This window comes from Saccostrea cucullata, unplaced genomic scaffold, assembly GCF_032062105.1.
Source record: "Saccostrea cucullata isolate Sc308-1 unplaced genomic scaffold, CSIRO_AGI_Scuc_v1 ctg12544, whole genome shotgun sequence".
NCBI lineage: Eukaryota > Metazoa > Mollusca > Bivalvia > Ostreida > Ostreidae > Saccostrea > Saccostrea cuccullata.
Genome location: NW_026938774.1, coordinates 13,494 through 31,123, shown reverse-complemented (window position 1 = coordinate 31,123; position 17,630 = coordinate 13,494). Strand labels below are relative to the sequence as shown.

The 17,630-nt window shown below is 36.2% G+C and overlaps 2 protein-coding genes across 4 annotated transcripts; one reads left to right on the top strand and one right to left on the bottom strand.

Annotated features, from left to right (window-relative positions):
* Window positions 1-8,488: 8,488 nt before the first annotated feature.
* Window positions 8,489-13,497, bottom strand: LOC134251226 (uncharacterized). 3 transcript variants are annotated; one of them, XM_062733612.1, is made up of 3 exons: window positions 13,404-13,497; window positions 9,742-11,104; window positions 8,489-9,625 (listed from the first exon to the last, which is right to left on the bottom strand). In XM_062733612.1, exons 2-3 carry the CDS (start codon window positions 11,098-11,100, stop codon window positions 8,786-8,788), a joined length of 2,199 nt encoding a protein of 732 aa, XP_062589596.1. In that variant the 5' UTR covers window positions 11,101-11,104; window positions 13,404-13,497; the 3' UTR covers window positions 8,489-8,785. The 3 variants fall into 3 exon arrangements, with proteins under 3 accessions (XP_062589596.1, XP_062589597.1, XP_062589595.1); XM_062733613.1 differs by lacking the exon at window positions 13,404-13,497 and having other exon boundaries at window positions 8,489-9,354; window positions 9,475-9,625; window positions 9,742-12,552; XM_062733611.1 differs by lacking the exon at window positions 13,404-13,497 and having other exon boundaries at window positions 9,742-12,552.
* Window positions 13,498-15,864: 2,367 nt separating this feature from the next.
* Window positions 15,865-17,405, top strand: LOC134251227 (uncharacterized). The gene is made up of 2 exons (XM_062733614.1): window positions 15,865-15,868; window positions 16,258-17,405. Exons 1-2 carry the CDS (start codon window positions 15,865-15,867, stop codon window positions 17,403-17,405), a joined length of 1,152 nt encoding a protein of 383 aa, XP_062589598.1.
* Window positions 17,406-17,630: the final 225 nt, after the last annotated feature.

Sequence of the window (17,630 nt, the reverse complement as noted above, 5' to 3'; positions counted from 1 at the left end):
GTTAAGTGTGTCTGGAAGGAGCACAAGAATTTTACTTCAAAATGTAAATGAAGTGTATTCACATCTTCAAGGTCTTGCTCTTTCAATGGGGTATTCAAAAGGTGTTGAATGTAACTTGAGTGGCGTTTCCTGCAAAATCAGCTGTATTGCAGATGTTAATGATTTGATTGATCATGAAGAAGATATTTCTAATGTATCTGAAAGTTCTAGGTTTTCAGCAGAAACCATTGATGAAACATGTAACAGAATTGATGACTTGATCTTTGTTTGTCAGGAGCAGTTACAGTTTAGTTTTATCCCCTTGAGTACAGCCATGAAAAAACAGCTTTGTCAAATGTTAGATATTCCTTTCATTTGTGTAGAAAATTCAGATAATAATCAATGCACAAGAACTCACATCAGAGAACCAGTGTCTGAAAAGGAAATATTAGGAGATGGAAACTGCTTTTTTAGAGATGTGTCTTTCAGTCTTACAAACTCGGAGGAATTTCACAATGAACTGCGCTCTGCTGTTTGTGATCATATGATGGGAAACCAAGAGTTATTTAAACAATTCCTAAAAGATGGTACACAATCGGTTGAAAGTCACCTTGCTTCCACTGGAATGTCAAAAGAAGGTTCATGGGCTACTGAGGTTGAAATATTTGCAGCAGTTCACTTACTGAATGTTGACATTTACACATACTCTGAAGGGCACTGGTTGAGGTTCTTAGTAGCTGAAGTAGACCCTTGTATACAGACCAAAAATGGAGCAATATACTTAAATCACCACCATCAAAACCATTATAATGTAGTACTTAGTGTAAATGGAGAGGAATTAGATGTGACACCAGTTCGACAGTGTAAAAATCGCCATGAGTATGACAAACGAATCCGAAACCGAACACGTATGCAGAATAAAAGGCATTGTACCATTGAATTACAGCAGGAATCTAGTGCTGCAACAAAACGGACAGAGTCTTTGAGAAAGAAATACCAAGATAATGCAGATTTTAGAGAGAAGAAGTTGAAAGCAGCCTTTCTAAGATATGCAGATGATGAGGAATTCCAAACTAATGTTAAACGGGTAAGCAAAGAGAGGTATTACACTGATATGGAGTACAGGAACAAGTCTAAAATGAGAAGTAAGAAAAGGAGTCTTGACAGGTATACAACAGATGGTGATCACAGGGACAAGGTTAGAAAGAGAAGCATTGAGAAATATGCAACGGATGAACAGCATAGGGAAGCCGCTAAAAAGAGAAGTGTTCAGAGGTACGCAACAGACTATGAGCACAAAGAAAAAGTCAAAAAGAAAAGTATTCAGAAGTATGCAATAGATGAAAAGCATAGGATTCTTGTCAACACTGCAAGTACAAATAGATATAGGGAAAATGAAAATTTCCGAGAAAGAAAGCTCTGTAACGCAGCTAGAAATTACAAGAACGATGAATCACTGAGGTCAAAAATTAAATATTCCAGCAAAAAGCAGTACCATTTGAATGCAAAAACAAAAATGAAAAAGAAGGAAAATGTTAAAAGTCGAAGGATTGCTCAAAGAGTAAGATTCGAAAATCAGGAAGAAGTAGTAAGAGGTTTTAAAGGAAAGGTATTGCAGGGCATTGATTATTCATGTTGTTGCTGTGATCGTCTCTTGTTTCAAAATCAAGTTCAAAGATGTGAGCGAGAAACATATGCTAAGAGTGAGCGAGCATCAAACGTTGCAGACTTGTGTATTCAAGAAAAATATTGCCATCAGTGCTCAGAATCATGCCCACAGAATTGCACAAGGTCAAATTTATGGATTTGTTATACTTGTCACAGGAAAATCCTGAGGGGTATTCTTCCAGCAGAAGCAGCAGCTAACAAAATGACACTTGAAGATATTCCAAAGGAATTGAAAGAACTGAACAGCCTTGAGAAGCACTTAATTGCAATCCATATACCATTTATGAAAGTCATGGCTCTCCCTAATGGTGGTCAGAGAAATATTCATGGGCCAGTTGTATGTGTTCCATCGGATCTAAAGAAAGTTACAAGTTTACCAATGAAACCTGGAGAAGACCTCCTTCTAAGAGTTAAACTGAAGAGAAAGTTGAATTATAAGGGGTACATTGAATATCAGTTTGTTGATCCAAAGCACATTTTTGAGGCATTAGAATATTTAAAACTGAATAATCAATGGTACAAAGATGTAGCAATTAATACAAACTGGAAAGGGAGTTTGGACGAAGATCAGGAAATATCGGAGAGTAGCGAAGTGTTATCAGAAGAAGATGATAACCATCATATTATAACAGATACTTGTTTACAACCAGTTGATATTGCACTGGAGGTCCTTGATCATTACTTTGATGATATCTTTGATATTGCTCCAGGAGAAGGAAATAATCCTGTAAGAATGCTACAAGAAGAGGGGAATGAGGCTAAAACATTTCCATACCTTTTCCCTAGTGGACATTTTTCTTGGAATGATAGTAGAGAAACTCGAATAACACTGTCAAGATACTTTAACAATCGTCTTATGAACACTGACGACAGATTTGCACGTGACAGCAGTTATATTTTCTTCTCCCAGTTTATGTCGGATTTAAACCAAGTGATAGAGCAGACACAGATATCAATTAGAAAATCTGTCAAAAGAATCGGATGTGAGCAATTAGTGACAGCAAACATGGTACAAAATCCTGAAATACTTTCCAAGTTGATGAAAAATGACGAAGCTTTGCGATTCATGCAGCCTATACGTGGAACACCGGCATATTGGTCAGCTGCTCAAAAGGATCTGTTTGCTATGCTTCGACAGTTAGGAATACCTACTTGGTTTTGCTCGTTCTCTGCCGCAGAGCACAGATGGAATGATGCAGTTGCTACAATTTTGAGACAACAAAATGATAACAGAGACCCTAGTTTGCTGGACTGGTCTGAAAAGAATGAAGTGCTCAGAAGCAATCCTGTTACAGTTGCTAGAATGTTTGAGCATAGGTTTCATGTTTTTCAGACTGAAGTTATACTTTCACCATCAGAACCAATTGGGAAAGTATTAGATTATTTCCAAAGAGTAGAATTCCAACAAAGAGGGTCGCCTCACATGCACTGCTTGTATTGGATAGAAAATGCTCCAAAACTTGACGAAGATGGAGAGGATGCTGTATGCAGTTTCATAAACAAATATGTTAGTTGTGCAGTGCCCTGTCATAATGAAGATATGGAGCTAAGGGATATTGTATTTTTCTGTACAACAACACAGCAGAAAACATTCGAAGTCATGCAGAAAGAAGGGGACTGATTGTAGGTTTAACTTTCCTAGGCCGCCTTCTGTATGTACATTTATAAATTCCCCTGTTGATGAGGAAACCTCAGAGAATGATGATGGAGAGGAACTTAAACTCAAGTGCACAGTCGCCAAAGAATTATTATTCAAAGTTTGGAGTGAAGTAAAAGATGATGCAAAGGTATCAGAAACCACAGAAGAGATGTTTGAACGCATAGGACTGACACAAGGCCAATACGAAGAAGCACACAAAAGACTTTCAAAAAAGAAATCAGTTGTCCTTCAAAGAAACCCATGTGAACTCTGGACCAATCAGTACAATCCTTGCCTTTTAAAATGTTAGGATGCCAATATGGATATTCAGTTTGTTTTGGATCCATTCAGCTGCATTGTTTACATAATTTCGTACATTTCAAAGTCTGAGAGAGAAATGGGAATGGTATTAAAACAAACCAAAATAGAGGCAGAAGAAGGAAATGAGAATGCACGTGTAACCTTGAAGAAAATTGGCTCTGCTTATTTAAATCATAGGGAAGTGAGCGCACAGGAGGCTGTTTATCGTGTATGTAATTTGAAAATGAGGGAATGCTCGAGGAAAGTAGTGTTTGTACCTATAGGTGAAAATCCTACTCGTCTGACTAAGCCATTGTCACAGCTGAAAGGAAAACACAAGCAAGAGGACATTGAACTTTCTGATGATGATGATGAAGACGATATATGGATGACAAACATTGTAGAAAGGTACGCAAATCGACCAAATGAGCCATTGTTTCAGAATATGTGTTTGGCAGAATTTTGCTCAGAATTCAGAGTACTGGCTAAATCACAGGTACCAAATACTCCGAATGCAAATGTGTTTGAACTGCAGAATTCAAAGGGATTTGTTCAAAGGAGAACACGTTCTAAGCCAGCTGTAATTAGGTACCCAAGATTTGATGCAGAAAAAATGTCAGAGAAATATTTTCAATGTATACTCCAGCTGTTCTTGCCGTACTGGGCAGATACTCAATTAAAACCTCCAGGGTATGATCTCTTTGAAACATTTTATGAAAGTGGGCATGTGAAAATCACAGGAAAGCAGAAGGTACAGTCAGTCAAATCAATTGTAGATACAAACCGTATGCGGTATGCTCAAAATGAGGAAATTATTGCGGAGGCAACAGAATACACAGTGAAGAGACATTACATATCCTCCAAAAGAACATGGTTCACTTCCCTAAAAATTCAGCCCTCTTTCAAATGAGCTAAAATTTTTACAATATCAACCTAAGGATATGTAAAATAAATATTCATAGAAAAAAATTTCGACAGACATGTATTTGCATCACACCAGGCTGTTGAACGTAGCATGGTAATGCTATCGTCACGTCGCATATTTGCGACGTCATGACGTCGGGGTTCCTTTAAAATTTGAGCCATTTAAGAAAGTATTACGTAATTTTAAGCCATATTAAAGTTGATATAAATTCATTTTGTTTTTAAATTATTAGTATGTATGTACTTTTAAACATGTAGAATGTGAACAATTTTGTACCGGTAGTTTAACTCGGAGAAATGACGTTTTCTATATATTTTATATGTATACACACATATACTTAAATTGACTTCAGGAGACTTGTCAACCCATTTTATCCACATTGAACTTTTCCATCCAGTATTGTTCTAAGGTAAAATATTAATAAAATCATGAATTTTATTTTAGAGTGGTCATTTTTAAAAATATCACACTAGAAATTAAGTTACAAAAAAGAATTCTACGGATTGTATAGGACAGCGATATTTAGAAAGTTACAATCAATATCAATTCAAGATTTCAAGAATAGAATAAAAAAAATAAATAAATAAACTGAATTGAAAAATAATTACTCATTCATATGAGTTTATTAATTGTTCAACAGTTTCTAAGATTCATGAGCCAAAGTCAATATACATATCCAGAACTAGCATTGGCTGATCCAGAGGGGCAGGGGGTTACGGGCGTTGCACCACCCTTTGAATTTGCAATAAAGAGAGATAGAGAGAGAAAGAAGAAAGTCCCGAATTTTTGTTGTGTTTTTACTTTTATAATAGGAAATATTCATTGAAATTCTGATGTTGAAATATATGAAGAAATTCGGCTGTGAAAATAAAATGAAACCCCACCTTCTTTACAAAATAAGATTTTCGTGTACGGATACTGTATACAGGGAAATTTTCGCCCCTTTCGCCCTACCCTCTTCTGGGCGAATTTAAAACGGGGCAAAATTGTTTTCAATCCTGAAAGGGCGAAAATAACACGGGGCGAAAATAACCCTGTATACAGTATTCATTTAACTTCCTTTTTCAAAATTTTCAGGTAATCCACACAAGGATTTTTCCCCAAGTTGATCAACCTTCCTCTTTTTAAAAAAAAACATACTCCATCCTGTAGCCTATTGAGTTATTTAACTACATGTATATGTAAAACATACGTCATAATAACTTTTCCTCTCCAACCCCCCTTTGAAAAAAATCTAGATCCGCGCCTCATTAGCTACAGAAAAATCAAATCATCGCACAGACTTTTCCATCTTGTCGACAACATTTGCCTTTTTTTGTCATGTTGATAAAAATTTGTTGGAATTTAAAAAATATATTTATCATGTTTAAAATACAAGTTTGATTCAACTTACGAAATTCTGTATGAATTTTCTCAAGCAGAGTAGCTATGCTGTTAATGAGTATACTATTGTCAAAATATGAGGCATGACAAACTGACAAATACTGGGCAATGTATTACATGTACCTACATGTTGTACTGAATAATGATTCATAAGTCTTAAAATGATCTAAATCTCCAACTCAATTTGGAATGAAAAATGAAAGTTTGGACCCTATGTGATATTGAATTTCCTTAGCGGGTGTAGCTGCATGTGCATGTATCTTTATACCCCCCGCAAACGAAGTTTGGGGGTATATAGGAATCACCTTGTCCGTCTGTCTGTCTGTGCAAACGTGTCCCGTCCATATCTTTCTTACGGAGGGACGTAATAATCTACTACTCTATACAAAGGTTGCCCATGACCTAAGGGTGTGTCATGACCTTCACCCAAGGTCATTTGGGGAACTTCAAGGTCACTGGATAAAAAATTTCATAATTCGTGTCCGGTCCACATCTTTTTTTATGGATAAACTTGGTAGGTTCTCATTTCATGCAAAGATTGCCCATGACCCAAGGGTGTGTCATGACCTTGACCCAAGGTCATTTGGGGAACTTCAAGGTTACTGGAAGTTAAATTTCATAATTTGTGTCCAGTCCATATCTTTCTTATGGATAAACTTGGTAGGTTCTAATTTCACACAGATTGCCCATGGCCTATTGGTATGTCATGCCCTTGACCCAAGGTCATTGAGGGAACTTCAAGGTCAGTGGAAGTAAAATTTCACAATATGTGTCCGGTCCATATCTTTCTTATCGATAATTTTGGTAGGTTCTCATTTACAGAAAGGTTGCCCATGACCTTAGGGTGTGTCATGTCCTTAACTCAAGATCATTTGGGGAAGTTCAAGGTCACTGAAAGTAAAATTCATAATTTGTGTCTGGTCCATATCTTTCTTATGGATAAACTTGGTAGGTTCTCATTCCACACAAAGATTGCCCATGATTCAAGGGTTTGTCATGACCTTGACCCAAGGTCATTTGGGGAAGTTCAGGGTCAATGGAAGAAAAATTTCATAATTTATGTGTGATACATATATTCATTATGGAAAAACCCAACGGGGGTATTTTGTCCCGTTTGGACAGTTCTAGTTTAAAGTACAAATCTGATTTAATCGACACAAATAAATACAACCTGTTTGATGTTCCAATCTAAATAAATTCATTTTAATTAATTTATTTCTTAATTTCAAACAAAACCACTGTGAGGTTACAATTTTGGGATATTAATTATTTAATGCATGATATCCACTGAATTTTAAGCGTAAACAAGATATCAAGAAAATATATAATAGTAAATAAATATTTATTTAATTTATTTTGTTTTAAAGGTGTGTTAAAAAAACAACAAAGAGAGTTTATACTGTTGACTTTGTAATTTTGGCTCCATAACATACCAATGTAATATACATATAAATTAAATATACATGTTGAGCGGCCTATTACCGCCTCCGAGATAATACACTCAAACATGATACATGATATTTCACTTGAATATAATAGATACATAAATATACATGATGAGCGGCCTATTACCGCCTCCGAGATAATACACTCAAACATGATATTTCACTTGAATATAATAGATACATAAATATACATGATGAGCGGCCTATTACCGCCTCCGAGATAATACACTCAAACATGATATTTCACTTGAATATAATAGATACATAAATATACATGATGAGCGGCCTATTACCGCCTCCGAGATAATACACTCAAACATGATATTTCACTTGAATATAATAGATACATAAATATACATGATGAGCGGCCTATTACCGCCTCCGAGATAATACACTCAAACATGATACATGTATTTCACTTGAATATAATAGATACATAAATATACATGATGAGCGGCCTATTACCGCCTCCGAGATAATACACTCAAACATGATACATGATATTTCACTTGAATATAATAGATACATAAATATACATGATGAGCGGCCTATTACCGCCTCCGAGTAATACACTCAAACATGATACACTATCAAACATGATATTTCACTTGAATATAATAGATATATAAATATACATGATGAGCGGCCTATTACCGCCTCCGAGTTAATACACTCAAACATGATACATGTATTTCACTTGAATATAATAGATACATAAATATACATGATGAGCGGCCTATTACCGCCTCCGAGTTAATACACTCAAACATGATATTTCACTTGAATATAATAGATACATAAATATACATGATGAGCGGCCTATTACCGCCTCCGAGTTAATACACTCAAACATGATATTTCACTTGAATATAATAGATACATAAATATACATGATGAGCGGCCTATTACCGCCTCCGAGATAATACACTCAAACATGATACATGTATTTCACTTGAATATAATAGATACATAAATATACATGATGAGCGGCCTATTACCGCCTCCGACCTCAAACATGATATTTCACTTGAATAATACACTCAAACATGATACATGTATTTCACTTGAATATAATAGATACATAAATATACATGATGAGCGGTATTTCACTTCATTTCACTATATAATAGATACAAAAATATACATGATGAGCGGCCTATTACCGCCTCCGAGATAAAATACTCAAACATGATATTTCACTTGAACATAATACTTACATAAATATACATGATGAGCGGCCTATTACCGCCTCCGAGTTAATACACTCAAACATGATATTTCCCAACAATATTCATGAATGAATCAAGATTAATACAAGTTCTGTTTGTACAAAAATGACTATAGAACATTAAAGAATAACTTGATAGATCACATCATATATAATGCAGGTTGTATATACATACAATGTAGTTAACTTGCATATCTATGAAGATCAGTCAATACTTTTCATTCTTCTAAACAGTCTGAGGAATCGTCCTCTGATTCAGACTCATCAATTGCATCTGGAATGACAGCTGCATCATCAATGAACTTGCTCCAGTCCCTTACAGACCTGAAAGACTCCATATGGCGTCCAAATCCAAGATACCATATCACTGCGGCAATGTGGGCACACATACCAACAACTCTTGCACCAGCACGGCATTTGCAATACCATCCAATCACGCTTGCCTCATCATATCGAATCCAAAGAAGGTAAGACTTGGAGGAAACATGCCGACTTCTGATCCTGACTCTAATCAAGGACTGGTCTTCCTTATGAACCATGATATCACTTCCATTCCCAAAGTGTTCCTCTGCATAACTACTGGAAAGCTTCACTTGATATGTGCCACAGGTCAACTCACGAAGTTGATCTTCATCAAGACGAGGAAAATCCTGAAGCTCATCAGGATGTTTCCATGTGGCAGAGCGAGAATCCAGCTTCTTTTCTTCTACTTCCTCCTTCAGGTGGTTGATTTGTCTGGAAAGGTACTGCATCTTAGCTGCCACAATGGCGTCTTCCTCAGTGCAACCTAAAGATAATTCATGAAATTGTATTAACAAGAAACTTAACACTCTGTATATGATACACAAAATAATGTATAAAATGAAACAAAATAAATGCTTATCATTTACCAAGCATATGAACATACCTGTTGACAAAGGTGGAAAGTACTTGTTTGAAATTCCGCACACAATCTTGATGTAGTCACTAATGAATGGCACCTGGGATGAAGGAAGGATGCGATCAAAGAACTTCCACCTTTTTATGCGAGCATTTGCTGATTCTACTACCCAGCGTATCTGTAACATAAATAATAAAGAGTTCAATTGAAAGTGAATATATCAAATAAAACTAATTAAATCATTCATCTATCAAAACTGATCATTTCTTAACTAGAATTGTGTGGCATACATACCTTTGTCACTAAACGGCTGGTATTTGCATCCTCTGTTGACATTTGCTTTTCACCTTTCTTCATAAAAGCAGGCATGGCAGATAACAAGCCAAGGTCCTCAAGTAAGGTCAAGGAATCTCTGAAGCCTCTGTCAACAATAAACACATCGTTCTCTTCAACCCACTGCAGCACATCTTCTTTGTTAGTTTTCATGATGTGGTTCAATATTGCTGCATCGTTGTTCTTTGCTATGTATGGTCCTAGAACGGACAGGAAATAGCCGCTAGTTGTAACTACAATCATTGGCTTCACCAGTGGACGACCCTTATGTAAACTATATGTCTTTCTTTGGAAGGCAAAGTTCATACTTTTTTGAATATAAATGTATGTGCCATCTAAAACAAGAAGAGCTTGGGTTCCAGTACCACCAAAAAGAGACTCAGCTAATGGTCTGGTATGCTTCTGGATAACATCTTCTCTGGAGATGTGCTGAAATCCGACATTCTTTGGTACAAATGTCTCCATAAGTGTCCTCCTCACTACTGCAATGGCTCTATGAATGCTGGACTTGGAAACATTTAATATTGTTGACAGCATTTCATTGGACAGACCAGATTTCATCTTTAGAAGAAAAATTCCAAGACTGGTTCTTACACTACGGGTGGATGTGTTCTTTACCTTGCCATCTACTGCTGATAATAAATCATCGAAGGAAACTTTGCTGATTCCAGTGAGGCTGACATACTCTTTTTCACTCAGTGCACTTGGGTCATCAAAGTCAATTCTTTTTCCTCCATTTAGCAAGGCAATCTCTCTAAGGTACATGAGCATATCAACAATGGAAGTCCTGTTGAGTGTTGATGTTGCTGAAAATGCAGATATTTTTTCAAGTGCTTCTTCAGTGAATCTTCCATCTGGGATATGACGTGTGCAGCATCTTGAGCCTGATGGAATCAATACTCCCTGTCGTAAGAAAACAGAGTGACGCTCATTTGATGACACCACAACCAACTTTGGTCCAGGTTTTCTGCAGATGAAGCAGCTGGAATGACTGGAAGATGTGGAGGGCACGGACAGTGTTACAGACGGAGGACTGTGAATTGCAGCATTCCTAACACTAACTTGCTTCTGCTGAGGAGGAGAGAAGGAAGTGTCTTTTAAGTCATTCTCCAAGTTTTGTCGTTTTTCTGTCTTCCGCTTTAGATGAGAATAGATCTTCATCCGACATAAGCTACATAACACCTCATCTTTATCTACATCACGTACAGTCCACTTCTGGAGAACTTGTCGTTGTGCAGCTGTCACTCTACGTCGATCTCTCTGATTTGTCCGTTTCTTACAGCAAACACAAGGATAATCTCTTTTTCTCACCTCAGACATGCTGCTGAAATATAATATGCAGCAATTCAATTTATGTGTCATTTTAATTACATGCAACAATTAAAAGTACCAGCATTTAAACACACATTTAAGCAGATGTACAAGCTTTTATGACAAAATATATAATCCAAGATTGTATAGCCCATGGGCCACAGCAACTCCATGTCAAGTCAATTTGACTTGTCGTAATTCTTGATACTTAGACTTTATAGCTCATCTGAGCTGAAAGCTGATCACACTATATCATCTGCATGTCGTCCGTAAACTTTTGACATTTTCAACTAATCTCAAAAACCACTGGGCCTAGTCCCCTCACAAGGGGAGATAATCAAGAAAAGAAATAGGGTGGGGTCATTTTAAAAAATCATCTCCTGCAAGAACCACTGGGCCAGAAAAACTGAAACCTATTTGGAAGCACCATGGGATAGTGTACTATATTCTATATTATAAAAATCATTACCCTCAGGGGTAGGGTGGGGTCACAATATGGAATCCAAGTTTTACATAGAAATATATAGAAAAAAAAAAATCTTTTTCTCAAGAACTACTGGACCAGAAAAGAATTTTACAGACCAGGTGTTTACCCATTTCACTGTCTCTCAGTATTTTTGAGTAGATTTGTCTGTGAAATTTGGCATTTGCCATTAAGATGTCACTTTTCATCGATTTTTCATGTATTAATAGAGAACAACTGCTCTTCTAATTACAAAAACATGGTTAAACAACATTGTCTTTGACCTTTTATAATACCTCATCGTTTTGGCAACCCGACATCGCTCATGTGTTAGAAATCTTCCTCTTTTAAGAAATTAAAAAGTGTGAAACTAAGAGAGATCATAATAAACACTATGTGCTAAATGGTAAAGGAACGTATTTTCAATTTCCGTATTTTCATAACGGCAAAACGTGAGACGTATTTTGGACCAAAAATCCGTAAAAAATACAGCGAAATCATAAGAGTAAACAGGTCTGATTTTATGACACTTTTGACTTGGAAGCATCATGGGGTAGTGTAGATTCTAGAGTATTAAAATCATAACAGGAGAGGGGGTAGGGGGCCACAATAGGTATAACAAGAAGGGGATATCTGGTAAAGAACTGCATCACTCTGCTTCCCCCTCCCGGTACCCATGACCCAGGGGCCCTGAAATTAACCATTTTGAAAGAGGCACCTTTCTTCATCATATTAATATATGCTATCATCAATACCCATGAGCATAGGAACAGATTTTCAATGAATTCATGCATTTTCACTATATAATCAATAGAGCCCCGTCCTGTTACCACTCCTGATCAAGGGGCCCTGAAATTCACAAATTGGAAATAAGCACCCTTAATTCCTAATGATGGCATACATGTAACTATGTACTTAGTTCATTGGTTTAATACCCAGAAGCAGAGGAGTATATTTTTAAATAAATTATGCATTTTCACTCTACAGTCAATAGAGCTTCACCCTTACACCAGAACTCCTGACCCTGGGCCATGTAATTCACAATTTTTAGAAGAGCTGTTTTCACTCATTATAACTATGTACTTCGTTTAATTTTGTATAATACGTACCCCGGAGCAGAGAAGAAGATTCTCAAAGAGCTAATGTATTTTCATTATATATATTATCAATAACCCCCCCACCCCCACCCTAACACTTAAAAACCCTTGACCCTGGGGCCATGAATTTCCCAATTTTTGAAGAGGCAGCCTTAATCTACGTTACTAACCTATGTTCTTGGTTAGTTTATTTCATACCCAGGATCAGAGAAGAAAATTTTCAAAAAATAAAGGCATTTCACGATATAATCTATTTAGCCTCAACCTAGTGCTCACTAGAACCTCTGACCCTGGGGCCATGAATTTCACAGTTTTGGTAGAGGACTCAATGCTACATGTAATTACAATACTGCCAACAGTTTGACTTCTTGATTCCTGGAGTAAAGAAGAAGAATTTTAGAGATTGTATTAATTTGAGTGATTTAGCCCCACCCCTTAGGCCCCAAGGCGGTAGGGACCATGAAATTTACATATTTTATTCCCCTTCACCCAAGGATGCTTTGTGTCAAAATTGGTTGAATTTGGTTTAGCAGTTGCAGGGAGGAAGCTGAAAATGCTCAAATGTTAACACTTGATGGACCGTCAGGCGATAGATGAAAACAGACAGCATAATAATAATAACTTAAAAATAAAAGTGCATAGCATCTTGGTGGGTTGGGACATAGCTTAATTGCATACGTAATTGGACAGTTTCCCTTATTCCTAGCAGAAACATATCACGTATGCTCTATTAGTTTGAGTAATTTACCTACCTAATATTACATGTATCTCAAAGTTGCATGAGTTTTTTTCTCCTTGGTAAAACTTTGATACCCTGTTGTAGCCAGTCATTCTTAAAGTCCAGGGTTATGGCATGAAGTGAATAACCAAGACTCTGCAATAAACAAGAATGCCTTTTATATTTATTATAAATATCAAAAGTTAACAGGCAGGAGTACTGAGACAGCTTAGATGGATGGGACAGTGAGATAAAAGCTTGAAAAGTCATTACTGTGATCAGAAAAAGGTCACTTAAAGACTCAGGTGAGCTAACATAAAACAATAGCCTCAACCACTACCCTAGGATGCTTCAACATATTAATATGTTTCAGCTTTTCTGTCCAGGCATGAATTAAGTAGATGACTTTTAATGATTTTTCTTTTATATTTCAATGGAAAGTTTTGAGGATAGGTGAATTATTAGCTTAAATGTACCGGTCATTATCAGACATCACTCTAGTACATGATTGTAGTGACATACCTTGGAGTTCTTTTCTTATTCCTTTGACGTAAAACTTTGATACCCATTTGTGTCAGTCATTTTATCCCAGGTTATATTGCCATGAATTGAATAAACTAAAATCTGCAATACATAAAAATGCCTTTTATATTAAAATGAATATAAATGTTAAAAGTTGAATAAACAGGCAGATGTAAAAACAGATGGATGGACTATGAGCTTAAACAAACACTTAAAATGAAAAGTGTGTTATTTTTTGTAAGTTTCATTGTTTTATGGATCAGTTGTTCTGGAGATTTCTTAATGAATCAACCTTATTTTTCTCTATTCTTTATTATCTCCCCTAGGAATGGGGGGAGGCGCTCCTCAAAAACATTTGAACAAATTACACTAGCTCGATCCCTTCAAACAAGGAAACTTTGTACCAACCTAAGTTAGTTTAAATTGACCCAATGGTTGTTGAGAAGATAGAAACAGACAGACGGATAACAAACAGACAACAGGTGATCAGAAAAGCTAACTTGAGCATATATATATATAGGCATCAGAATTAGGGTGCTAGGGTGGGGCTTAGCCCCCCCCCCCCCCCTCCATTTTTGCAAAGATAGACATTTTCTATGTATCGTCGATCAAACATTGGGGTTTACCTTTTTTTGTTAGTTTAGCCCCCCTTTCATTTATCCCCCCCCCCAACTTTCAATTTGCTTCTGACGCTATGTTGAGCTTTCAGCTCTGGTGAGCTAAAGTGTACCTGACTATCAATCTATCAGTATTGACCTACCGTAGAGTAAGTTCTTTTCTAATTCCAAGGTAAAACTTTGATACCCTGTTGCAGCAGCTAGTCATGCATTTCTTTCCCAGGTGATGATCATGATTTGAATACACTTGAATCTGCAATTTCCAAAATTGTCTTTAACATCATGAATTGCTTAACAGTTCTTAATTAATTGTCAATGAAAAGATGATTTTTATTTTAGTGATTTTTTTCAGTTAGCATATATATAATCTAATGTAAAAAAAATTCCTTATTGGAATTTTACCCTGGTATAACATTATTTAATCATGCATAAATTCCCATGATTGTTAAACTTCCCTGTATTCACCTCACCTACATATTTACCAGGGGTCAATGGCTCAGTAATTTGAATTCACCAGTAACTTTTCTAGATCTACCTAATCATAACTAAACAAAAAAAAAAAAACTCATGCATGAATGTAATAATTCTGTGAATTCATAGCCTGAATTAAAGCATTTATTTATTTATTTTTACTTGAAAACAGTATAAACAGTTCCACATATTTATTTGTCCTAAAATCCAATAAACGTGTTTGTCTTGACTAAGTGCGCCAAGTAAAGCTATTTATAGTAACAGGTACTTTCCAATAAAAAAAAATGAGAGTATGCGAAATTCTCGAAAGAGCGTTATATATTCCTCTAATAGACTAATACATCTGTTATAAGGGAAAGGTATCGTTAATAAAAATTGTTTATGACGATTGATCAACTGTGATTAAGTGCACGACTTTACAGCTGACGACAATATAGCCTAATACATGACCTACAGTAATGATAGTGGTAGCTCTATTACCAGGCCCATAAATAATAAAAAGTTGGCATATGTACCCTGGACTATACTCGGATCTTTAAAAATATGTGTTAACTTGAAACAAACTGTATTAAACTGTGCTATATAACGAGTGTAGCCATAGGACACGAATGTTTGCAATCTCATGATTGTTTAATCCGTGCGCCTCTTACTCTCTTAGTCTCTAGCCTAAATGTGCATGAGAATCGGGAAAAGGGTTAGGGTTACTTGTTAAAATGTTGTTCTTTTTCATGACACAGCTATTCTATGTATTTGAACTTACCTAGATTAAATTAACAGTCCTGGATATCTCCAAACAAAACTTTGACAGCTCGATCATTCGTCTGCGTTTTTTCACTCCGGTGACGTCATACTGTTTACGTACAACGAAAGGGAAGCAACTCAAAAATGGGTATTTTTAAGAAATTAACATAGTGCGCATAATTTTACCATCGTGATTTTTGGCATGGAAGTCGCACCCATACAGTTTTATTTGTTTGCCAAGTAAGAAGTTGGTAAATTCATGCGCACCCGGTAAAATGTTAAACTGAATGACGAAAATTACAATTTTTTTCCGGAAATTTTAATTCCGCCGAAAAATCTCGCATCATAATTAGTATTTCTGGGCAATATCGGTAAAATTCTTTTCTAGATTAAAATCGCTCATATATTCAAGATATGTTTTAGCTAAAATTTATTTTTCAAGAGTACAGTTAATTTTTTTGTAAATTTGAGGGCGTAATATCATATCAACTGAACAAAATTCTTTGAATGAGACACAAATAAAGGTATTTTATTTAGTTCGAGAGTGGTGTCTGAAGAAAGTCTTTGGAGAGAAGTCTGATGCTCTTCATATATTCATAACAGGTGGAGCAGGAACAGGCAAGAGCCATCTTATCAAAGCCATAAATTGTGAAGCATCACGAATACTAGGGAAAAACGTGACTTCTCCCAACAGTATATCAGTGGCACTTGCTGCGTTTACTGGAACAGCTGCATTTAACATTGGAGGGAATACTATCCACCATTTATTTTCACTGCCAAAATATATGCCTTTGCCATACGAACCATTAAAAGAACAGAGTCTAAGTGAAATGAGAGTTCAACTTTGTGATCTGCAAATTTTGGTTATTGATGAAATTTCAATGGTGTATAAAAGATTATTGTACTATGTTCACGAAAGACTTGTACAGATTAAAAAATGCAAAGAACCATTTGGAGGAATATCAGTGATTGCTGTGGGAGATTTCTACCAGCTACCTCCTGTGAAACAAAGAAAAGAGGAAAGACTGTATAAGGATAATGCTCTCTATCCCGTTGACTATTGGTTAGACTTTTTCAAAGTAGTGGAATTATCTGAAATTATGAGACAACGTGAAGACATTCCATTTGCAACAGCACTGAATTCACTCCGGAGTAGAGTAGCAAACGATCCACTTGAAGAAGAAACACGTACTATCCTAAACGACTGTGTAAAAGAAGGACCAGAGGATGTTCTGCACGTCTATGCAACAAATGACGAAGTTAATGCATATAACTTGACAATGCTAAGAAGATCTTGTAAAGATCTTGTTGAGATTGATGCGAAAGATTTTCTGAAAGATAGAACATCAGGCAAGCTTATATTAAGAGGAAAAGCATTAACAAGGTCGAAAACAGACAATCTCTCTAGCAGTTTATTATTGGGAGTTGGTGCAAGAGTTATGCTCACAACGAACTGCAATGTAGAGGATGGTCTTGTGAATGGAGTTATGGGGCATATATCTCATTTTGTATATGGTCAAATGGATGTGGCAAAATCTGTTATTGCTATTGGAGTTATATTTGACAATACAAATGTTGGAAAGAAGTCTGCAACTAAAACGAAAAATGGAAATATTGTTCTAATTGAAAGAGTTCAAGAGGAGATCTTAGAACAGAAAACAAAGAATGTAGTGCGGCATCACTGAGTTTCCATTAAGATTATCTTGGGCATGTACAGCTCACAAAGTACAAGGCATGACAGTTGATAAAGTTGTAGTGAACTTAGATCGGACATTTTCTCCTGGTCAAGCCTATGTTGCGTTGAGCAGAGTTACGTCAAAAGAAGGATTATTTATTGAAACAAAAGAACAGGAATCCATACAGAGAAAGATATATGCTGACCCAGAGGTCAAAGCAGCGTTGCAAGGAAT